Source organism: Crinia signifera, chromosome 11 (assembly GCF_055691185.1).
Source record: "Crinia signifera chromosome 11, ASM5569118v1, whole genome shotgun sequence".
In the NCBI taxonomy this organism is placed as follows: Eukaryota; Metazoa; Chordata; class Amphibia; order Anura; family Myobatrachidae; genus Crinia; species Crinia signifera.
Genome location: NC_139227.1, coordinates 94,310,873 through 94,336,459, shown reverse-complemented (window position 1 = coordinate 94,336,459; position 25,587 = coordinate 94,310,873). Strand labels below are relative to the sequence as shown.

At 47.9% G+C, this 25,587-nt stretch overlaps 1 protein-coding gene across 1 annotated transcript; it reads right to left on the bottom strand.

Moving 5' to 3' along the window:
- Window positions 1-291: 291 nt before the first annotated feature.
- LOC146044980 (catalase) lies at window positions 292-25,509 on the bottom strand. Its single transcript, XM_083163660.1, has 13 exons — window positions 25,351-25,509; window positions 19,258-19,429; window positions 18,462-18,572; window positions 18,252-18,382; window positions 17,563-17,667; window positions 16,603-16,728; window positions 14,980-15,171; window positions 14,696-14,848; window positions 7,690-7,828; window positions 6,603-6,733; window positions 5,982-6,089; window positions 1,291-1,377; window positions 292-923 (listed from the first exon to the last, which is right to left on the bottom strand). Exons 1-13 carry the CDS (start codon window positions 25,414-25,416, stop codon window positions 870-872), a joined length of 1,575 nt encoding a protein of 524 aa, XP_083019786.1. The 5' UTR covers window positions 25,417-25,509; the 3' UTR covers window positions 292-869.
- Between the last annotated feature and the right edge of the window lie 78 nt (window positions 25,510-25,587).

Sequence of the window (25,587 nt, the reverse complement as noted above, 5' to 3'; positions counted from 1 at the left end):
TTTTAAAAAACTAAATATTATGGTCTGACCCTTTGCATATAACCAGCAACCCCCCCCCCACCCCCCCCCCCCCAGCTCAGAGACCCTCACTACAAACCTATTGCTAAAGGGTTAAGGAGGAGCTCTAGAACACACTACATTTAGTGGGTTATTCTGGTTGATTTCGCAGCCTTGCGAGTCCACTGACAGAATGTTCGCCGTGGGTGCACGCACCCTGCGTATGGACATGAATAAGGTCCTTCATCCATATTACTCAGACCAACAGTGGGAGGTAACTGAAGACACTGAGCGTATTATATCAGATATATTTATTGTAGAAAAACAAATTAACAGTTTATAATTAGTGTACATTCGCTTTGCGATGATGCAGAACAAGCAGAGGGCAGACTGCTGTATACATATATACTGCAGTGATCTCCGCAGATCACCCAGAGGAACTACAATTCCCATAATGCTCACAATCCGCTTCAGAGATTGTCACCAACTTCTGAAACCATCAAGTTAAAGTTTGTGCCCAATTGCAGCTACAACCATAGGAAGGAATCCTCAATGTTATATCATTTTAACAGTCCCCAGCGTATCGATATAAGGTGCTACACTTGCTGCATCATTAGATTACCTGCAGAGTACATGGAAGCCGGCTGCACTATACCATTCGTATGTGTATTATCGCCTCGTCTTTTTCTAGCATTTACCCATCTTACTGATTGCCAATATAGAATAATCGGAAGACAGAATAATTGAAGGTGATCGTTAGTATTGGTCCAGCACAGATCTGCTGTGACCATTACATTCGTAGAAGTCTCATCTAAGCTGTAGACTACAAAGGCCGGAGGAGATCTGGACGGATCGCACAAGGATGAAGAAGGTTACAAGTTGGATTTGTCTTTCCCAGGGTGCTGGCTGTAGGTCTGCACAGTTTTCTGTAAGAGGAAGGGTTGTCTGGTTAGAATCACAGCACTGGCTGTTACAACAAATTCTGAATGAGGTCTATAGTCAGCTGCACTGTATAAGCCCGTAAACCTGCATATGCGAAGGTCAGCTACTCCTAGCCATACTCCTAGTTGTGCAATGAGGCAAAGGGGGTGGTAAAAACAGAACTTATTAGGAAATAGCAGGGTGGCCCAGCACAGCAGATTTAACCTACAGATGGCGCTCATTAAAAGCAAACATTCAGCTACTATACAGACCAGGTCGGAGTCCCGGCACGCACACAGAGATGGCAGTCACCCCCCCACCAACCGCTCCTACAGCGACATGGGGAGATAGCACACAGACTATGAGGATTACCTTCTTATGGCCTTCCGCATTGTACTTGTCCAGCAGGGACTGGATGCGGCTGCCAAAATCAGGGTGAACATCAGAGAAGTTTTTCACCTGTCAGCAGAAGGGGGAAGGTTACAGGTTAAATCCTTTCAGTAGCAGAGAACATTCATCCTTATAGGAGAAAATGAAGCTGGCGCGGACACAGATAGCAGTTTAGGACATGTGAAAGGCCTTGTACATACAAGGCTCATGTAGTTATAAATGGTTGCACCAACACAACGCTCTTACTGTCCATGAACACAGGGACACCACCAAATACAAGCCACCTGACTGATTCGGGGCTGTCACCATCTGGGACAGATTCATACCTCCCAACTGTCACGATTTTAGAGGGACAGTCCCGATTTTCGGGTCCTGTCCCGCTGTCCCACCCGCGGCAGGCATTGTCCCGCTGCGGGGGGTGGCAGTTGGGAGACCCCCAATCTAGTAGAATAGACGCTGTGCGCATGCGCACAGCGTCTATTCTCGTATGAAAATGAGGTTGCGGCTATTTAGCATAAGCCGCGCCCTCATTTGCATACGACCCACCCCCTTTTCGGACGAAGCCGCGCGAGTGTCCCTATTTCATACGGACAGAAGTTGGGAGGTATGCAGATTACACATGCAGTCCTTGGATGAACCCACTATATACGGGTATGGGTGGAATGGAAAGGATGGAAAGCAGCGATTAAGGCTCATTACCAACAAAGGAGAAGAGAGGGAGCTCTAGAAATGTTTTACAGGTATTTTGGATCTGGGGCTTGGAAACTGAAGTTTGGTTTTAATTGATTCTTACTACAATATACACACTGTATATTCTGTAGACCATATATTTGGCTACGAGTGCATATCAGGGTCCTATGATATACCCCCAGCCCTTATGTAATAAGTAACATGGTAACTGCTGGGAGTATGGGCAGAATAGGAAATCTACCTTCTATTGAGTGTCCTTGGGTTTAACCATAAAAGAAAGCGATGGCCAGGGCTGGGATATAATAGGAGGCGATATTTGTATGATTTGTGAATTGTCAGATTTTTGCGCAAAAACAAACTGATATTTTTCAAATCAGATAATGCAATAGCATCCAAATTCACTCAAACACGGAAGGTTACCACGCCAAATAAGAGCTGGATCCAGAGGTTTTCCTATGTTAAATATAGAACTCGAGCCAATGGGAGCAGAGTATGTTACTTACATCTTTGGGTGAACAGAATGATCTAACATCTTTTACACACTTGGGGCGAAATGTAATAGAGTGCGATTTTTTAGACATGTGCGATTTTTGGTCAAAAACGGCCGAAATCGCACATTTTCCGAAAATCGCACATTTAATAGGTTGAAAATCGCGGTAAAAAAAATCGCACTTTTTACCGCGAAATCGCACTTTTAGAAGTGCGATTTTTAGTCACATTTCAATTCGCATCCAGATGTTTTCCCATTATAAAGTATACAACTCGCAAATGTAATAGGGTGCGATTTTTGGTCAATGTTACCAAAAATCGCAAAAAAAATAGACCAGGTTCTGACAGGCGAATTTGACAGAACCATGCACAGATCATTGAGATCTGTGCATGGTTCTGTTAATAAAAATGTGTAAAAGTGTTTTTATAAAAAAAAAAAACGGCGTGGGGTCCCCCCTCCTAAGCATAACCAGCCCCGGGCTCATTGAGCCGGACCTGGTTCCAAAAATACGGGGGGACAAAAAGCATAGGGGTCCCCCGTATTTCTGAAACCAGCCCCGGACTCTTGGACCGGTCCTGGTTCCAAAAATACGGGGGACAAAAAATCTGGGGGTCCCCCGTATTTTGAAACCAGCACCGGGCTCCAACAGCCCGCGGTGTCATGCCACAGCCGGGGGACACTTTTTATACAAGGTCCCCCGGCCAAAACATGAGCACCGTGGCTGGTCAGCCTTGGACGGGGTACCTGGAGGAGTGGGGACCCCCCCAATAAAGGGGTCCCCCCCCCCCCAGGCTTCACCCGTCCAGGGCTGAAGCCCGGGGCTGTCACCGGCGTCCGTGGCCAGTGGACGCCGGCCTGATAGGGTTAAATCCATCATACATATCATTACATTGCTTTTTACCGGCGAACTACAAGTGCCAGCAGACCTCCCCCGCATGCTGGGACTTGGAGAACCACAAGTCCCAGCATGCAGGGCATTAATGGGCCCGCTGGGACTTGTAGTCCACCTGTAAAAAGAATGTTTATAAAAAACACACACACAGAGAAGTACAAGTTTATTACACACACACACCTCAATTTTACACCACTATACTTACCATTCCTGGATCCAGCGCTGGTCTGGCTGCTTTACAGCCGGCTCCCCCCGCACTGACAGGCAGCGGGGAGAACCGCTTTCTCCGTTGCCTGTCACCGGCTTTCTCCGTAGCTTCTGTAGCTCTGTCCCAGTGCTACAGAGGCTGAGAGCGTGATTGGCTGAGCTACAGTATGCGTCTCCATGGAGACGCATAGCTCAGTCCTGATTGGCTGAGCTATGCGTCTCCATGGAGACGCATACTGTAGCTCAGCCAATCACGCTCTCAGCCTCTGTAGCACTGGGACAGAGCTACAGAAGCTACGGAGAAAGCCGGTGACAGGCAACGGAGAAAGCGGTTCTCCCCGCTGCCTGTCAGTGCGGGGGGAGCCGGCTGTAAAGCAGCCAGACCAGCGCTGGATCCAGGAATGGTAAGTATAGTGGTGTAAAATTGAGGTGTGTGTGTGTAATAAACTTGTACTTCTCTGTGTGTGTGTTTTTTATAAACATTCTTTTTACAGGTGGACTACAAGTCCCAGCGGGCCCATTAATGCCCTGCATGCTGGGACTTGTGGTTCTCCAAGTCCCAGCATGCGGGGGAGGTCTGCTGGCACTTGTAGTTCGCCGGTAAAAAGCAATGTAATGATATGTATGATGGATTTAACCCTATCAGGCCGGCGTCCACTGGCCACGGACGCCGGTGACAGCCCCGGGCTTCAGCCCTGGACGGGTGAAGCCTGGGGGGGGGGGACCCCTTTATTGGGGGGGTCCCCACTCCTCCAGGTACCCCGTCCAAGGCTGACCAGCCACGGTGCTCATGTTTTGGCCGGGGGACCTTGTATAAAAAGTGTCCCCCGGCTGTGGCATGACACCGCGGGCTGTTGGAGCCCGGTGCTGGTTTCAAAATACGGGGGACCCCCAGATTTTTTGTCCCCCGTATTTTTGGAACCAGGACCGGTCCAAGAGTCCGGGGCTGGTTTCAGAAATACGGGGGACCCCTATGCTTTTTGTCCCCCCGTATTTTTGGAACCAGGTCCGGCTCAATGAGCCCGGGGCTGGTTATGCTTAGGAGGGGGGACCCCACGCCATTTTTTTTTTTACTTTTTTTTTTTAGCACAAAATCGCATTTATGAAAATGCGCACATTTTCATGACTGAAAATGCGCACATTTTCATGACTAAAAATCGCGGCAAATCGCATTTTTTGCCGCTAATTCGCATCTCATTACATATGCGAATTCGCGGCAAAAAACGCGATTTTTAAAGGTGCGATTTGGTGCGATTTTTTTTTAGTCTAAAAAAACGCACCCTATTACATTTCGCCCCTGACGTCAGTTATAAAATGGTCACTGCGCACCATCAGACCACCACATTGAAAAACACATTGGCTCCCAGAAGAAAGCAAACTAACCCATTGGCCCCCATATTAAAAAAAAAACATCACACTGGTCCCCACATGTAACGAAAATAAAATCATTTGGTCCTCACATGAAAGTAAGAGACCAGTGAATAACGGATAAACAGTGGTGGTGGCTGCAGCACAGCTGCTGAAAAACACTTTATGCAGATAAAAGCACAATTAAATATGGTATATATATATATGCAACCTGATTGGCCGTGTGTGGTCTCTTTTGTCAAAACCTTGGAGTGCCGCCCTACAACAGATCTGTGATTCTGCGACTGCGGGAGCTGAGGGAAGGCAACCAGGTACCTACCTGGATATTCGGAGTGCCGGTCCTTTGGACAAATATATATATTTTGAATCAGCAAAAGCTGCTTGTGCTCTTAGATAGCTTTCCCATGCACATAAGATGCATTTCACAGGGGTGGGAAACAAACAAACAACGGAAAAGTGACGTGAACGGTACAGAAGCCATTATGCCAAATGAAAGTATATTTTTGCTTTTTTTTTTTTAGAGATTAACTACAAAATGTGCTGTTATTTTGTAGATGTTACTTATTTAAACATTTCTGATTACAACTCACCCAAACAAACCAGCACTAATTATGTCTGACTATATAGAGCGGCTGCGTGAGACTTGGGGGGGGGGGGGGGGGTTTATTTTTTTGGTTCACTCTCTGACAAATTCCCTCTTAGATGGACAAAATCATGTGCACTGCAGGTGGGGCAGATGTAAAATGTGCAGAGAGAATTAGATTTGAGTGAGTTATTTTGTTTCTGTGCAGCTCAAACGACAAAACGGAGTGGCTTCCAGCTCAAAATTGCCCACTGTGTGTATTGGCCTTCAGTCAAATCAGATTTGCCTATTGAGTGTAAAAGGTCGCACACCATTACATTATCCGAGCTCGGAAGAGTCAGATATTCTGGTGTCTGAGTTAGAGTGCAATATTAGTTTCTCATTAAATCCCGGCCCAACGACACATAGAAAGCTCGGATAGGAAGCAGACCGACGATACTCACAGCCCTCTTCTGAATAAAGAGCTGGGCGTCCTTCATGTGCCCAGCAATATTCGCAGTTAGTCTCTTGCGCTCTTCTTCATTCAGGACTTTGGTGTAGAAGTCCCGCACCTGCAAGGTAACATACCAGAGATTATAGTCTCAGTTACAGGAGGGCAGTCTTTGATGCAGCGCAGTGCGGGCTGGACACTGTTCGTACACTCGGAGGATGACCAGGAGCAGTTCCCCTAACTCTGCACCTCACTTTTACTTTTACCCCCCCTAGTCAGAGGTGTAGGACAAGCAGAGAACAGGCCTGCGGCAGCCGGCTCGGGAGTGTGACTTATTTACAGGACAGTCAGCACTGGGACGGAGGGAGGTTGCGTGGCAGGTATACGTCACCTTATGTCTTCACATCCCAAGAAGAAACACTGCACAAAACGCAGATGTCACAATGGAGCGAGAATGTATCGCTAACTGATATTATACTGTATATGCAGGGGGTGGTACAGTTCATCTCGTACACACTATGCCAAGGCCATACAATATTGTGCGTACACACTGAACGATCCTGCTCAGTGACATCACCGTGTCCCCCGCAGTGCATGCAGCGCTGCTGGGGTGGGGGTGTGTGCCATGACTTACCTGGGAGACATTGTCCTCATCGGAGCTGTTATAGCGCGCCACATCAGCCGAACAACGGAAGCGGCACTCCCTCACTTGAGGCTGATTCTCAGGAGCGGAGAAGCTGTTGGGGTAATAGTTAGGCGCTCCCCCTGTGGATACACAATACTTCGTAGTAATAAGTACAGAATATTCACGCAACAGTCACTTACTGGGAATGTAAACCAAACATGGCAACTTCTAGAGCAAGTTCTCAGCTTCAAGTGAGGACAAGGGCTCTAACAGTATAAAGGCCTCAAGTTTCCATGTTTATCGGCAATAAACACAAACACTGTGTAGCAAACAAAGGACATTTGGAAACCTAGAAACGGGAGCATGGTGGCTAAACCAGACCAAACTAATGGGCACATTTAAGGTGACTTCACCCATTTCAGTTTTGTCATCGTTGGGCACCATCTAGTGGCTATGGCAGAAAAAACAACTGAATACAGCCCATAGAACATGACAGCATATAAGAACCATTCTGACCCTTTAACCATATGGTTATTTAAAACATTATTTGATCCTAACTTCTGTGTAAGGAAACCCTTCTGTCCATCCCCTGCATTTATAACGGGCTACGGTCTTAGCCTCTACCAACCCTGATGGGAATCTATTCCACGTGTCCACTACCCGCTCTGAAATCATTTTCCCTTGACCCTGCCTCTAGCCCAGGGGTGGGGAACCTTTTTTGTGCCAAGGGCCGTTGGTATGGGGGAAAAAAAAATCCTTCGGGGCCATATGTAAAACTTTCTCTTACAAATTGTCCTGCTGCAGCCGTCCCACGCTCCGGCGGCTGCTGCTGAATAAGACTGACAGTCTACAGTTGCTGTTGATTAATAGGAATCTTGCAAGAACTACCGACCTCTCCTGAGAATTCCGGGAGGGCCACTCAGACAGGCCCTGGGGCCATATGCGGCCCCCATAGCCGGAGGTTCCCCACCCCTGCTCTAGCCTCAGCGCACCTCCCCATGTCCCAATACTTCTCTTCCTTCGATAAACGTCTCTCCCATAGAGGAGCTCCTGGAGTGTGATGTAGCTACAAGACGCAGGACTCGAAGGCAATTACCTTGGTTGTCGGTGAAACACATCGGTCCATCCCTTTGGTAATTCGCCACGCGGGCTTTGTATGGGCAGTTCACAGGTAACTGCAGATAGTTGGCGCCTAGGCGATGCCTGTGCGTGTCCGGGTAGGAGAAGAGGCGCCCCTGTAACAAGCCAGATTTAAAGGTGAACATTTCCCCTTCATAAGTGTAGGGATTTGTAGGTCCAGAACTGCAAGCTGGAGAGCAGAAGGAAATGCTTTACTGTCCGGCTGTGTACACTGCACTGATGTCACGTGATTTGTCAGCAGAACTGCCAAGTAGGAGGCCAGGCAAACCAAGGAGCCAGTAACGGTTGGCATTCCACGAGTTATCACAATACATTACTTGTTGTCTGGTGTTCTACCTAACCTGCTGAGATGACTGTGGCCGGCCAGCCAGCTCTGGTCACCCGTTTCAGCTGCTTAACCGATTACATCAAACATCGCAACCAAGCTAAGGAGCAATAAGCCAGCAGGGAAAGCTTGGTACTTGTTTCCTAGCACGGCACCCATCGCACCATATACCCTAAGTCTTACAATGGTATGCGATGGCACCCGATGTTATACAATTTAAAATTGTATACCATTGTATATGGTATACAATTTTAAATTGTATAAGCACCCTAATGGGTGCTTTCAATGTTAAATGGCCCCCCTATAAGATTATTAATTGTATAAGCACCGTAATGGGTGCTTACAATGTTAAAAAGCAACCCCACTATCAACGCCAACCCAAAGCGTGGTGAGCGCAGCGAGCCCGCGAGGGGCGGCAGTACGCGTCCTCCGAACTTTTCATACCCCCACCATCCAAGTGGGCATGGAGTTGATTTTAGATAGTGTGGGGAGCCAGAAGCGTGGCGAGCGCGAGCCCCGCGGAACACATGTAAAGTAATACGCGTCCCCTCACTATATAAAATCAACTCCCCACCGACGTGGATAGTAGGGGTATGAAAAGGTCAGAGGACATGTACCGCCACCCCTTGCGGGCTCGCCACCCTTCGGGTTGGCGTTGATAGTGGCGGTGGCGTGCATTTAACATTGTAAGCACCTATTAAGGTGCTTATACAATTAAAAATCGCATTGCATTGTATGCCATATGCAATGGTAATAAATGTTAAATTGAATACAATGCCATACGACTGAATATCGTGGGCGCCGTGCTAGGAAACAAGTACCGAAAGCTTTTATAGGTTAAATATCAGATTATTACCTGGTAATATGTTTTCCTCTACTCCACCATGGCAGCCATTACTATGGGTTCCTCCCTTCTGGGTAGTCCTTCGGAAAAGAAAAAAAGACACCAGCCCCTATAAGAAGGCTCCACCTCCCTGTTCCGGTGTCTTGCATTCTCCAGCTTTAATATATAAACAGAAATAATTATTCCACATAACACAATACACAACAATTCGTAAGGGATGGGAATATATGCTGCCATGGTGGAGTAGAGGAAAACATATTACCAGGTAATAATCTGATATTTCCTCTACCTTCCCCCATGGCAGCCATTACTATGGGTCATACCCCAGCAGTTTATTATTTTCGGGAGGGCATACTCACAACCAGCACCGAATTGTTGCCTCCTCGAAATCATAATAATCATAAATCATAGTTTCAGAGAGCTTCTTCAGACCTTCACAGAGCTGCGCTAAGAACCTTCCTTCCGAACTTAGCGTCTGCTGAAGACATTACATCCAGTCTGTAATGTTTTGTAAATGTATGTATTGACGACCATCCTGCCGCCTTACATAATTCTTCCACTGAAGCGGATCCTTTCTCCGCCCAGGAAGCGGCCATCGCTCTTGTAGAGTGTGCCTTCAAACTCACAGGTGGCTCTCTCTGCCTCACTTGATACGCCTTAAGGATACAGTCCTTAATCCACCGCGCCAATGTCGCCTTTGAGGCCATTTGCCCCTTCCTAGCACCAGCTGTTAGCACAAACAGATTCTTGACTGTTCGAACTTCTTTTGTTCTCTGAACATAAACTTTTAGCGCTCTCACAATATCCAGGTTATGCAAACGCCTTTCCTTCTCGTTTGCAGGGTTCATACAAAAAGAAGGCAAAATAATCTCTTGATTTATGTGAAACTCTGTCACAACTTTTGGTAGAAATTGTGGATTAGTTCTTAGAACTACCCTATTCTCAAAAAAATTTAGAAAAGGCTCTTCCGCCCACAACGCCTGTAATTCCGAAATTCTTCTTGCAGACGTAATTGCCACCAAAAACAAAACCTTCCAGGAAAGAAATAATAATGAAATTTCATGTAAGGGTTCGAACGGTGGTTCCATAAGTACTCCTAGTACCAAGTTCAAGTCCCAGGGAGCCATGGGAGATCTAAATTTAGGCTTTATTCTTCTTACTGCCTGAATAAACCTTCGGACATACCTGTCCCCTGCCAAGTCCCAGTCCAACATTGCCGACAGGGCTGAGACCTGTACCTTCAATGTACTTAAGGACAGTCCCATCTGCAGTCCTACTTGCAAAAAGCTTAGTACTGATGTAACTTCTCTTGGCGACTGCATTTTCTCCTTACACCTTGACACATATTTCTTCCACACCTTGTAATACGCTGCAGAAGTGGATCCTTTCCTAGCCTTGAGCAAGGTTTGCACCACTTCCCCTTCAAAACCCTTCTCAGTCAATGACCTGGTTTCAACCGCCAGGCCGTCAACTTCCAGGTCAAAGGTTGCGGCTGACATATTTGCCCCTGAACTAGAAGATCGGGTCTTGACGGGAGTGTCCACGGTTCTTCCACTGCCATCTGGCGCACCGAAGCAAACCACGCTCTCCGTGGCCAATAAGGCAGAACCGCTATTACCTCTACTTTCTCCCTCTGAATTTTCCTCAACAATCTCGGAATTACCGGAATTGGTGGGAAAACATAGGCTCGCCTCATCCACCAGGTGGCCGTCAATGCGTCCCATTGCTCTGCTTTTGGATCCTTGAAGCGAGAAAAATACACTGGTACCTTGTTGTTTTCTGCTGAGGCCATGAGGTCCACTTGAGGTAGCCCCCATCTCCTCACCAACATGGTGAAAACTTCGTCGTTGAGCGACCATTCTCCTGGCAGACAGGTCTTCCTGCTTAATTCGTCTGCCATGTAGTTCTCTTTCCCTGCTAAGAAGACTGATGTTATGTTTAGGACGTAAGTCTCTGCCCAAGCCAACAACCTGTCTGCTACTTCCATCAGACTGCGACTTCTTGTTCCGCCTTGGCGATTTATATAGGCCACCACAGCCCGATTGTCTGATCTGATGATGAGCTCTTTGCCTTGAATCTGACTCTGGAACTGACGACACGCTCTGACCACTGCCTCCATTTCTCTGACGTTGGAGTGTGCCTTTCCCCATGATGGGGACCATCTTCCTTGCGCAATCTCTGGACCACAAGTTGCCCCCCAGCCTGTTTGACTGGCATCCGTAGTCACGACTACTTGTTCCATGACTCCGAATGATCTTCCTCGCCTTAGCCGATCGTCGTCTGACCACCAGGCCAAATCTAATTTTGCCGTCCTTGTCAAAACTATTCTTTGCATCAGATTCTTGCTGTCCTTGTTCCATTGCATGAGAAAACACGCCTGCATTTTCCTCATGTGAAACCGGGACCATTGTACTGTCTCTAATGCTGCGGCCATGAGACCCAGCACCTTCATACAGTCCTGTGACCTCACAACTGATCTCATCCGCATCATATTGGTTTGTTGAATCAACTTCACCCTCCTGTCGGAGGTCAATGCTACCTTCATTTGACTGGAATCTATTATGACTCCCAAGTACTGTATTTTCTGAGTTGGCTCCAAATGGCTTTTCTTTCGATTTATCAGCCATCCATGTTGTTCCAAACATTGAATCACTCTTTCTGTGTGACGTAACACAATGTCCCTGGAGCTTGCTACTATGAGTATGTCGTCCAGGTAAGGCCATAGCTTGATGCCTTCTTGCCTTAGTCTTGCCACTAGTACTACCAGTACCTTTGAGAACGTACGTGGAGAAGTTGCCAACCCGAATGGAAGGGCCGTGAATTGATAACTCACCCCTAGGATCCTGAAACGTAGAAATTTTCGATGTCCCTCGAATATTGGCACGTGAAGATATGCATCTTTGAGATCTATTGAAGTCATAAAGTCTCCTGGACTTATCTCTGGAAGTATGGACTTGATAGATTCCATCTTGAATGGCCTGATGCGCACCTTTTTGTTGAGACGCCTGAGATCCAGAATGGTACGGAAACCTCCGGATGCTTTTTTTATCACAAAAAAACGAGAGTACCACCCTAGAGGTTCTTGCCCCCTTGGTACTATGGTGACCACGCCTTGGGCCATCATCTCCTCCAAACTTAAAAATAAAGCTTCCCTTTCTTCTTTGTCCCTGGGAATAGGGGATTCTACTACCAGATTTCCTGGCCACGCTTTGAACTCTATTTTGTATCCTGACTGGATGATTTCCAAGACCCACCTGTCTGTGGTGGACCTTTGCCAGACTTGATGAAATTTTAACAGCCTGGCACCTACCCTTTGAGGGTCGGCGTCATTGCTGTTCCTTTTTGGAAGGGAATCTATTTTCTCTGCCCCTTTGGGTCCGAAAATTTGCCCTGGATATCCAGGATCCCCTTCTGTAGGCTCTGCCAGGCCTATAGCTTCTGGCCTCCCTATAATCCTGTGGCTGGTATCTGTTGAACTTACTAGGCACATTTTTCTTGGCCGCTTTATCCTGAGGCAACCAAACCGATTTGCCCCCAGAAATTTTTGTCACCAGATCGTCCAGTTGCTTCCCAAACAGGTAGTCACCCTGAAATGGAAGTGACATTAACTTGTTCTTTGACTGAACGTCTGCAGCCCATGGCTTCAGCCACAAGGCCCTCCTGATAGCTGCTGTAGTGGCCCCTGCCCTTGCAGCCAGACGCACTGAGTCTAAAGAGGCCTCACACAAAAACTGGACTGCCAGTTGTATGTCCTGAATCATTTTGATTAGTTCAGATCTCTTTATGCCATCAAGTACATCAGCCTCAAGCTGCTGACACCAGCCTCTGAGAACTCTGGAGGTTACCGCCATTGCTGCAGCCGGCCTTAACGCCGCTCCTGCTACCAAGTGTTGCCTTTTAAGGCCCAATTCGATCCTCCTCTCCATGGGATCCTTAAAAATGTTTGCGTCCTCTAGTGGAAGCGTAGTCTTCCTAGATATCCTAGAGACCGCTGCATCCACCCTAGGGGCCTCATCCCAGGATGACACTTGCTCCCTCTCAAATGGATACATCTTTGCAATCCTACTTGGTATAGCAATCCTTTTATCTGGGTGTTTCCACTCATCAGCAATCACCCCCTTCAAAGTCTGAGATAATGGAAAAACTTTACTCTTTTTCCTTTTATCTTTAAACAGCAGTTCTTGCAAATTAAGATCTTCTGCTGGATCCTCTATGTTTAAAGACTTGTGAATCAGTCCCAATAAGTTATTAATCATGTCAGTGCTAAAGTCAGACTCAGACTTGTCCTGCACCTGATCCTCATCATCAATGTCAGGATCTTGATCCAGCACCTGCACACTGCCGCCTGCTTCCACTGAATCATCTGAATCACTTAATACAGCATGCTTCCTTTTGGATCTTATCTTGGAAAAATCCTCCTTAGTCATAAAGGTATCTGCTAGTGACTTCCTCAGCATATCAACCAGACTGTTCATCTGAACCATAGGTATTTGTAGCGGGGTCTTACAAGCCTCACACAGGCTGCCCACATGCTTCTCAGGCAAAGTTTTGTCACAAGAACTGCATTTAGCTCTATGCGATCTCCTCCGCTTATCTTCCTTTTCTCTGCTGGTCTCAGACCTACCAACAAAGAATATTACCTAAGTAACAAGCATAGTGGTGCTATAAAAAATAAAAACTGATCACCACCACCATTACAAACACATTCTCTTTTTAGGGCTTACCCTGACTTTCTACCAGCCTGCCGGTTTTCCTCCTCCATATCTCTAAGGTGGTGCGCTGTATAGACATATGTATGTTTTTCAGTTTGCATAAAAACGACTGCACCTCTGATACACAGGAAAACATTGTATTCACAATCACCTCCAATCCGGTTAAGAATCTTTCTCTTGCCCACTACTGGTCAGGATCTCACTCCACTGCTCCTGCGTCCTTTAGCACTGTACTAACTTAAGCACAATACAAGCCTGCTTACTTCTCAACCTCCGGATGCTCCCCGCAATCATTGGTGGTACAGTGGGATATTTGAATCTCTTCTTACCCCTCCAGAAGACCGCGCTCCGTCCGGCAGCAGCAGCAGCGTCCACGCGACTCGGCGTCTTCCGGCTTCTTCCTTCAGCCGGCTACTTGCTATGCATGCGTCATCCGCCGCGCCGCGCACCACCTGACACCCTGCCTGTTCTCTGCAGAGATTAACACAGGCCAGGAAGCACACCGCAGACACTATCCCGCGCCGCTTAATGGTGCCTTCCTGAGGATGCCGCCGACTCAGCTCACCCCTGCATGGGCTTGCATGCGGCACAATCACAGGGACCGGACCCCACCAGCTGCAGCAAGGTCCTCACACCCGAGCAGCGGTATTTCAGGCAGCACTTCACAGGGTAAGCCCTATCCAACTATCCAACTACCCGGAAAAGAAAAAAAGACACCGGAACAGGGAGGTGGAGCCTTCTTATAGGGGCTGGTGTCTTTTTTTCTTTTCCGAAGGACTACCCAGAAGGGAGGAACCCATAGTAATGGCTGCCATGGGGGAAGGTAGAGGAAAGATTTGTTCCACATGGAGTATTTTCAGGTGGACTGACAGAGCTGGACTTGGGTCATCTTTCAGGGGGGTTCCAAAAGCCAGTGGACAAGCACCTTGATATATATTAAGTGGACAACTAGTTTTGTGACATGAAACTGTGCAGACTCACACCGTCTGGTTTCTAATTCACACTTACTACTTAGCAAAGTGACAATAGCAGCATTTACAGTCAGTGCAAGGACATAGTAACCGATCGCAGATCTCCCCACCTGCAGCATTTTATCTGGGCTCGGCTCTATTCCAGGGGGCATGTTACTGGGATCGAAGGCCATCTGCTCCACATCTGTAAAGTAGTTGGTTGGGTTACGGTTCAGAACAAGTCTACCCACAGGGATGAGAGGGTAATCCTTGTGCGGCCAGACCTTGAACAAGAAAATCGTATTAGACATCATATAATCCTAAAGTACATGAATGATCCGCACAGGGTCAATGGCAGTCAGCAATGTACGACTAGCCATCATTACTGAACCCCGATATCATCAACGCAACTCACTTTAGTTAGGTCAAAAGGATTGAATGGGAATTTCTCTGCTTCTTCAAAGGTCATGACCTGGATGTAGAAGGTCCAGGAAGGGAAGTTCCCACTGGCGATGGATTCATACAAGTCGTGAATACCATAATCCGGATCTTCAGCTGCCAAGCGATTGGCTTCTTCTACGGTCAGATTTCGGATGCCCTGGTCAGTCTGAGAATAAACAGCATATAACCTATGTAGTGCATCACACTTTAATGCAATATTCAATGATAATGACAATTATGCAATCAGAGCAGCTTCTATTAAGGACCAGGAATTTGGTCCAATGTATGCATCCAGTGGCCGTTTCTGGGGCAACAAATAAAGGCTAGCTTACCCCCTTACAGCAACTATAGGAGTACATGTGCTTCTAAATGCACCAATCAGACGCACACAGAGAAGGCAGCCAAAGTGTAGTAACTGAGGGGTAGATTTATTAAGCTCCGTGAAGTGATAAAGTGTCTGGTCTTTATCACCGGCCAATCAGCTCCTACTTGTCATTTTTCAAACCAAGCCTAGAACTTCACCGTCAGGAGCTGATTGGCCGGTGATAAAGTACCAGCCACATTACCACTTGCCCGAGCTTAATATATCTACCCCTGTATCCCCTTTTGTGCATAATAAATCAGAAATAAGCCTCCCTTAGAACATGGGCCAATCGTGGGGATTGCAACATCATGCTACAGACAGATTCCCATTAATTGTGCCAGGCATTGGCCACCTGTATAAACCATCCCATTTAATCCAGGTATTAATGCAAATATTGACGAGTAACAAAGTTGTTCCAGAAACCAGCTTAAAGATTAACCCACTGCAGCGTGGCAGCGTGCCTGTAAAAACACAAAGATCACTTTACAATAGTTATGAAACAACCGTGTCAAGTCTTGCAACAGAACACTACTAGACTGTAAGCTCTTGGGCAGAGCTCATTTTACTCCGAATCATTCCGTTACCAAGAGTGCTGCTTGTCCTTCTCTCCCTCAGTGACACACGTGCACTTACTGCTCGCCCATACGCTGGGTACAGGATCACCGTCATAACCCTGTAGCTGCAGATGTCAGGGTAAAGTAGCTTGGACCCCACCATATTGGTGCAGCACAGTGGCCACAGGACCAAGCAGAGTCTGCTGCAGATGTTTATGCGAGATCCTGGTAGGAACGGTATTATAACGGGGTAACGGCCTCTGTTGAGCTTTGGGCACTCTGCAGGAACGTCTGGGGAAACTGTTGCTCAATCTTATAATTAGGAGAGGTTGTTAAAAGCCCTCTGGTGGTGTTATGTAGGAGACGATTGTTTTTACATTACCTTCCAATAAATGTGTGATTATAATGCACCTTCTCATCTGTGCGAGCGCTGTGTTTAAGGGAGGTCTGACAATAAAGGGCTTTATGTACCAAATCCGGTCCCCTAACACCTAGCAGATGGGATGGTTTTCTGCTGCAAACATCTTACAAATTGGAAGAACATATACAGCATTGAATTGATTATGTGGTGGGTGCCATCTAGTGGCGATGTGGCATAACTGCATCACTTAGATCTTACAGTAATTGGATGTAGACGTTTAGAATACAAATACAAGAGTATTGTATCAGTAGCAAATACCTTGAAGTGGAATTTACAATACACAGCTTCATCCTTAGCATTGATCAGCTTAAAAGTGTGGGAGCCATAACCATTCATGTGCCTGTGACCATCTGGGATCCCGCGGTCAGAGAACAGGAAGGAAACCTGGGGGGACGAACCATTGTGAGAGGAGAAACACACACACACACACACACACACACACACACACACGATTCCAGAGTCACATTGGCCACAAAAAAGGGTTCGCAACTTACTGCTGGTAATATACTAAATATCAGGTTTGGGGAGATATTCTGCAGAGTATTCCCACAAAGTGACAATGAAAAATGAATCTCCCATACAGTTGATACACGGACCATACAGCCCAATAGAGTATAGCAGCTGGCTACAAGGTGGCAGTATCCCTACAATGCAAGGCCTCCATTACTAGCTTATAACTGGGATGGTTTACTCTGGAAAAGGGATGTTTAAGAGGAGACCTGCTAAACATGTACAAATAGATCAGGGGCCAATATAAGGAACCGGCAGGAGGAAGGACTCCAGGACACGCGGCATGCCTTTAGACTAGAGGAGAGAAGATTCCGTACCCTTAGAAGGAAAAAAAACTTTAATGGTGAGGGTAACCAAATTCTGGAAAGCTCTTCCTGGAGAGGTGGTGTCGGCAGACACAATAAATGCATTTAGGTAGGACAAACATTTATTGGTTAAAAACATCCAACCACCATATTTTGTCCAAAATTAAAACAAAATACACAATTCGCATATAGGGATATAACAAATACAACAAGGGTTGAACTTGATAGACCCAAGTCTTTTCAGTGTTGACTACTATGTAAAGCATCAAACAACCCACAATGTCCCCTAACATACAGTATATAAGCTCTTCTTAGGTTTCATTTGGGTCCCAACAAGAACGGTGCCAACAGTAGGTTATCAGCACTGAACAAGGGGGCAGGAATAGTAAAGGGGGTGCATTACCTGGTGGAGAGACTCTGGTCGCAGTGCCCAGAAATCCCAAACCATGTCTGGGTCTTTCATATGAGTCTGGGGGTTCCTCTTCTGGGAGTGGATGAAAGAAGGAAACTGAAAGACAAATATAGTATTATTTACAAAATGATCAACATGTCACTGGCCACTTCAAAGGATTCTGCTTTTGCATGCTCGAATTCCAAACTTATATCAACATTTACTCTGTTGCACAGGTTCGCAAACTCGGTCCTCAGGACCCCGCACAGTGTATGTTTTACAGGTCTCCCCAGAAAATCACAAGTGAAATAATTAGCTCCACCTGTGGATCTTTTAAAATGTGTCAGTGAGTCATGAGTGCACCTGTCGGATGACCTGGAAAACGTGCACTGTGTGGGGTCCTGAGGACCGAGTTTGAGAACCCCATCTCTATTGATATGAGAAAAACGTATTTCCATCTGATTGGCAAGGTGGGACTGAAAACTTAGGGGGGGGGGGGGGGGGAATTAGCTGTGACAACCTGATTTCAGGTGTAAAAGAGGTTGTTGTTTTTTTCAATAGGGGGATTTTGGGCTACTCCATTCACTGCGGCAGTTAGTGATTTAATTTGTTATAGGATTTAGCGCAAATTGTAATTTATTTCCCTAGAAAGTGTGAGACGACCTTTAGCAGTCAGATCATTAATGCCGGAGGAAACTCACCAACATGGCGTCACGGATGAAAAAGATGGGGGTGTTGTTACCAGTCAGATCCCAGTTCCCATCCTCGGTGTACATCTTTACAGCGAATCCACGAGGATCGCGCACGGTGTCTGAGGAGCCGGATTCACCAGCTGGGAAGAGGACATGAGGCTTAGCTGCTGCAGGGCCATAGTGTTCTGTCTATATATAAGACAGGGGAAGGAAACTCACCGACAGTGGAGAAGCGCACTGCGATTGGGGTCCTCTTCCCAACATACTCAAAAACCTTCGCCTTGCTGTATTTGGCGATGTCGTGTGTCACCTCGAAGTAGCCAAAGGCCCCTAGAGACAGGGAAGATCCACTGGTTTATAATACGAAGTGGCTGAAAATGGTTATATCTCAATAGTGTAAGGAGACGGATACAGGCTATGCGAGGGTAATGCCATGCTGCAGTGCAGCATATCACATCTCCCCACAGATTGGAGGAAAAACACATCCACAATGTTTCATTATTAATAAAATTATTAATCAGAATTTACAAATACTAGTACAAAGCATAGAACTGTGTAATTATATTGTGTACAAATCCTGTCTGCTGTTGTATCGGATTCGGTATGAAATGCCGGCGGTCGGAATCCTGACGGTCAAAATACCGACCGCCGAAATGCAGACAAGCCCCCCCCCCCCCCTGCGGGCTCTCTACGCACCGGGCACAGTGCCTCACTATGCTTGGCACACAATTTGTTCTCCCTCTATGGGTGTCGTGGACACCCATAGAGGGACAAGTGCCGGCATTTGCGGCAGTCGGAATTTCGTTTGTCGGGATTCCGACCGCATCCCATTGTATCATACCACTACGCCTCCATCAATCCTGCGACTGACACCACAGAAGCCATGGGCGATATCTATACCCCATAACAAATGTATCTCAGGACACCCATTATAGTACCTGTACTTATTAGTGTGCCGCTGGATGACCAGGAATAGCATTACTACAAATAATAAGACAGCAGTTGGAAGCGCTACCTGCTCCTTTAGCATGTACCACTCTTTCGGGGATCCTCTCCCGATCAAAGTGCGCCATCTCATCTGTGAACACCACATCCTGCACCAGTAGGGGCCCTCGCGGTCCAATAGTCAGAAGGTTGAGTTTATCCGCCACTGGGTTCCCGCCACCTGTTGTTAGGACGTCCGGTTTCTGCGTAAACAAATGAAAAAAAAAACCTGAGAATAAAGGCTGATGTCATGCCGGACTGGCCTTTATCTTAAGGAGCCTTGCTGGCGCAGCATAGCGTGGTGTATACAATCACACGCTGCTGCTATACCACTAACTAGAATCAGAACCGACCTGCGCATACGCCCACCTCCCATTCACTTCAATGGTACACATCTCTGATGCGATTGCTCCTGGCACGCCACCACGGAAGCAGTAAGGCTGTAGCGGGGCACATCCATAGCAACCACAGTTTTCCCCAATACAAGATCTATTCTGCACAACACACACACACACACACACACACACACTATACATATCACACAGCTCACCTAGGCCGTCCTAGTTGCATTGTGTTATGGTGCTCATAGACTTGAGAGATATAGGGGGGTTATTCTGGTTGATTTGCAAGGCTGCAAACTTGCAGCCTTGAGAGTCCACCACACCCGCCTTGCGAATGGTGACCCAGCCACCACCCATTCGCAAGGTTGATTCGCTCACAATGCCTAGTGGTATCCACCCACATCATGCGATGGTCGGCGAATGCATATGAATAAGGGACTCTCAAGTTACTTATATATGCGTGGACGCTCGGGAGGAAGTGGGCGGGCAGCTGACATCTGGTGATCTCAGCCGCCCTCCCCCAGTGGCATCGGCCTATTATCATGGGAACGCCCATGAAACGCTGGGCGTTCCCATCTGCAAATGGGCCAGCCTGCCGTATGCACATGCGCAGAAATGAACCTGCGTATACGCAACCATCGATGACCTTGCGAAGCTTCATCTAATGAGTTGGAAAAAAGCACTTCAGATGTGATTTATCGCACGGGAAGAGTTAAGGAAAACATTGCGTGCAATCGCACAAATGGTTGGGCAGCATTACAGTAATTGTCAAAGAGACCTCGGGCTACATTACAAACATTGCAGATGGACGCTACAGTTTGTTTTTTGGATAAGAACTTGGCCTAAAACCAAAGACTCTTGCTCCACATCCAGCCAGATCATGTGTATCCTCTGCAGATCATGGGATTTCTCTGCTGCCAAAGTAAATTTGCTGATCTCAGAGGGTAGCAAACAGCACCAAGGCCTGGTTACTGTTTAATGCAGCAGAGATCAGACATCAGGCAGCCTTTGATCCTGGGTCCACCTCAGAGATTTCAGCTCAGACTTGTGTATTTCAAAAGAGATTGTGACAAAGATCAAACAGCAGAACAGAGCTGACTTGTTAGTTATAATAAAGGGCCCATCCACTACTCCCCCCAGTGCCAGGAGTCTGGCCGGCGGTAATGTCGGCAGTCGGGCTCCTGAATCCTGACTGTTGGCATATGAAGCTCATCCCCACTGCATGGCAGAACTGGATGGGTAAGGCCATCTATAGGTCCCCAATGAGCTATGGCCACACTGCAATGCCACAGATATGCCTAGCAGGCCAGGATCTGGCCCATGGCTTCAGGTCACAGCGGGCAACACAATATTACAGCAGGGCGGGTGGACCGACCCTTTGTGGGGGGACAGAACTGGGGGCACTTGGAAAGAGTGGTTTCTCAGCAGCTGCTTAAACCAGGTTAGTTAGGCCTGTATATATTGGAGCAAAGAAAAAAAAAATGCAGAGCTAGTTGATTTCTTTGATAAGTGCAGCGAAACGCTTCAGGCACTGCTGCTACCCGCTTTCCACAAACCAACCTTTGGATTGAAGTCTGGACCAGCCCATCAGGACCTCATATTGATCTCCACTGTACTCACTTGGGACCTTTAGATCATAAGAGGTGACCGCTCCTCAAGCGTCACTACCATTGAGAGACCAAGGATACAGTATTCCACCATTTGCCAATAGCTTTACAACACCCCTTCCAGTGGGATCGGTGATTTTTTCCCTCATTGGACCGACCACTTGGACTCTGTTGGGACCTATCCTTGTACAACCAGGGGCGGTAATTGTTATCCTCACAAATAACTCATTCTTGGGCATTAATAGGAACGGACTCTCCTTTGCTGCTGCAAAAATGTGGAAGAAGGCGCTTACTAAATTATTTATTCTTAGTTTTTAACATTTATTTTTTCTTTTTCTTATCTTGGTCTTATATCCAACTGTGTCATTTTCAATTATTGCTTATTAAAAATCCTCAGATCATCCAATTTATTTAGAAACTTTTTTCTACTACTACTAGTGCTTCATTTGTTTTTTCTTTGTTCATACATACAAGATACAACCCCCCCCCCCCCCCCCCTCAAACCTTGTGGTTGACCATTGTCATGTTCACCTTTCCATCACACGAAGACATTTGTCTTTAGAAGACTGCTCGTATAGTAGAAGAAGAACTGCTGCCTCCATGGGCGCAGAAGCGAGCAGCGTTATACACACTGGCAGTGTTCTCCGCGGGCTGGCAGGAAACTCCCTGCCGCCAAGAACTTGACTTCACCCAACGCACCCTGCAAGGACCCGACACATCCACTGCCACCCGCACCAATGCTGCCTTTTTTGCCAGAAGGGTCAGCTATAGCCAGCACACAATGGGCCCCATTCAGCTTCATGGCAAAATCTGCAGAGAAAATGGCAGATATCAGATGTAGTGGCGGCGACCAATCATTTGGGAGGCAGTTGCAGCAGCTGCAACACACAAAAAGCCCCCATCCCCAGCTACATAGCTAGTGGGTAAAGTGCGAGCATTGTGCTGCTCACACAACAGCCATAAAATTTTGCATGGTGGGTGGGGTCAGGCAGGCAGCCCGGCCGGGTGGGATCAGGCAGGCAGGCAGCCCGGCCGGGTGGGACCAGGCAGGCAGCCCGGCCGGGTGGGACCAGGCAGGCAGCCCGGCCGGGTGGGACCAGGCAGGCAGCCCGGCCGGGTGGGACCAGGCAGGCAGCCCGGCCGGGTGGGACCAGGCAGGCAGCCCGGCCGGGTGGGACCAGGCAGGCAGCCCGGCAGGGTGGGATAAGGCAGGCAGGATCAGGCAGGGTGGGATCAGGCAGGCAGGGATCAGGCAGGCAGGGATCAAAAGCCGCCTAGTGTGTATGGCACGGTGATAGGCGGCAAGCGCCAATTACCAGCAGGTGAGCGGCAGGGTGGACGGCATTCTGCTATGGAAAGTCATCCACCCCCGTGAAAAATCGATTGAACGGGACAATATCGCTCAGTTTCTATGCACTGATTTTCAGCATAATCGCTCTGCATACACGCTGGGCAAAAACACTCAGGACCTTAAATCTGTTCCACCCACTACACAATGGTTATTTACTCTTCAGTATTACACAACAGATCTGCAGCCAGATCTAGAACAGCTCAGCAGCCAGATCTAGAACACTGCAAGAAGGTTTCTGCAAACAAGTTTCATGGGATTAGAACTTCCAGCTCTCCTGTAATGTAATATCTTTCTGCATTATTCCGGAGGCGAGCGTACAAAGCATTTCATAACCCCAGGAACATCTTATGTAGCAGAGAATAAGGCGCTCTGCACTACGGGTCACAGGAGGGTAGCCGAAAACAGGTGATCGGGTAACAAGGGCAGAGTCCAGCAGACTTGAACCCTATAGTAAAGGTCACTTATCAGTACAGGGTCTGCAATAATACATACGTTGTCTGCCACCGATAAAAAAAGTTAACAAGCACACACCTATTGTGTAACGACACAACCAGATCACACTTCCAAATTGTGCAGAGCTGGCACACTGTGTACCCAGCCAATGTGGCGAGCCAACATATAGGAACCGCAGTACACATTCACCGATGTTACTACAGGACGGAGCGTTCATGGTTAAAGTCCAGAAAACCACTGCAACCGATAACAAGGATACATAGATTACAGCCGATTAGTGACCTGTGCCCTAGTTACAGTAGGTCAGGTCCCTGTATATGGGCAAATTCCCCCAACTCCTGCATACTGCCACACGCCCCCAACCCCTGCATACCACCACACCCCCCCCCCAACCCTAGCATACTGCCATGCGCCCCCAACCCCTGTATAAGGCCAAACAACCCCTGTATACCACCAACCGCCCCCCCTTGCATACAGCCATGTGCCCCCAACCCCTGCATATGGACAACCGCCCCAACTTTCAGCAACTGGCCCAAGTTATTTATCCCTGCAAACTTGACTTAATAACTGGCACAATGCAGTGTTATGTCCTGCACAGAAGCTGCCACTTGCTAGAACTGTCAGCTGCATAAATGAATATAATATCCCGGAGCAAATGATGTAGGTGATAATATCAGCAGCTGCCCACGACTGGGGTGGGGTCAGTCCAATAAGATGCAATGATATAGTGCAAATCATAGGGACAGCATGAATTGTACCAAAAGGGCTCACTGGCGCCAAGCTATTCTGTGTGAATTCGGGCTGACTTCAGCCTGTGGCAGGCGTGAGATCGCTGCAGCAACGGCAGATCACATCTAATTAGAATGATTTCCATGTACGTGGTGCGTCAGAGGTACAGTACCCATCTCCTAGGGAACCACAAAGATGGTACTACAGTGAGGGCAATGCCATGCTGGGGATGGAACCTCGGACCTCTCCTGATACAGCAGTAACACATGCACAACCCCGGGCACCGCAATGAACTCAGATGCCAGGCGGCATATAACACAGAACACCCACATACCGTATCACACAGTCCTGCACAACACCGGGCACTGCCATGTACCCAGATGCCAGGCTGCATATAACACCCACATACCGTATCGCACAGTCCTGCGCAACACCGGGCACTGCCATGTACCCAGATGCCAGGCTGCATATAACACCCACATACCGTATCGCACAGTCCTGCTCAACACCGGGCACTGCCATGTACCCAGATGCCAGGCTGCATATAACACCCACATACCGTATTGCACAGTCCTGCACAACTCCGGGCACTGCCATGTACCCAGATGCCAGGCTGCATATAGCACAGAACACCCACATATTGCATAGAACTCAGGAGAACATACATTGCAGATAGTCTGTGACTGAACATGCCAAGTATACACTGAACATGCCAAGTATACACGTGTGGGTGTGGTATAGGGTTCCGACAGTCGGGATCCCGACTGGCCGGACTCAGACAGCATGGCTAGTGCAACAAAGCCCCTTGCGGGCTCTCTGCGCTCACCGCGCTGCGGGCGCCGTGGCTCGCTACGCTCGCCACCTATTCTATTCTCCCTCTATGGGGGTCGTGGACCCTTACAAGGGGGAATAGCCGGTGGCAGTCAGGAACCCGTCTGTCGGTGTTTTAAGAAGCCACAACGGATGTGCGCCCCAGCACTGAACACAACACAGGGACTTCTGTATATGCCCCTTCCACCCTCTGTAACTGAACAATGCAGTGCGCCAATAAAGCAAACATGCGTATGACCTCACTTACACTCTATATTCCCTAACACATGTACATGCACACACACACACACACACACACATTCGCGCTGGGGTTAATGTTGTTGGGAGCCAAATAACCTACCAGTATATATTTGGATTGTGGGAGGAAACACGGAGCACCCAGAGGAAACGCACGCAAGCACGGGGAGAATATACAAACTCCGCACAGTTACGGCCATGGTGGGAATGGAACCCAGGACCTCAGCGCTGTGAGGCAGTAATGCTTACCATAACACCATCTGTCATACACACACACACACACACACAGGTATACATATCTATATAGGACACATACATACATACATACATACATACATACATACATACATACATGCATAGCACATATACATACATCTATACACGCACAGCTATACAAATATGCACATGCATATATACACACCACATCTACACACTTGTGTCCATCTCTTCTGCAAATAGGAGGCATTACCAGTATGAGCCACCTCTGCCTCCTCAGGTGCTGGGGGACTACCAGCCAGAGCTTGCTGGGAGTAGTAGTCCCCGAGCAGCAGCAGCATACGCCAGTGCTGGGGTACCTGGTTGCCCCTGCTCTCCTTCCACAGACGCATCTGGTCCGCAGCCTTGTCCCGCTGCTCCGCCATGTTGCCCCTCAGTCACTCAGCGCCGCTGCGCCCGCCACAGCTGTCATTCGCTATTATACCGTACACACCAGCGCCCCGCCCGCACAGACACACGGAGGCGGCGATTGGACTAGAGCAACGAGGATCAGGGGGCGGTTTGGCGGGTGGGACCTGTCACTCACAGGCACGAGC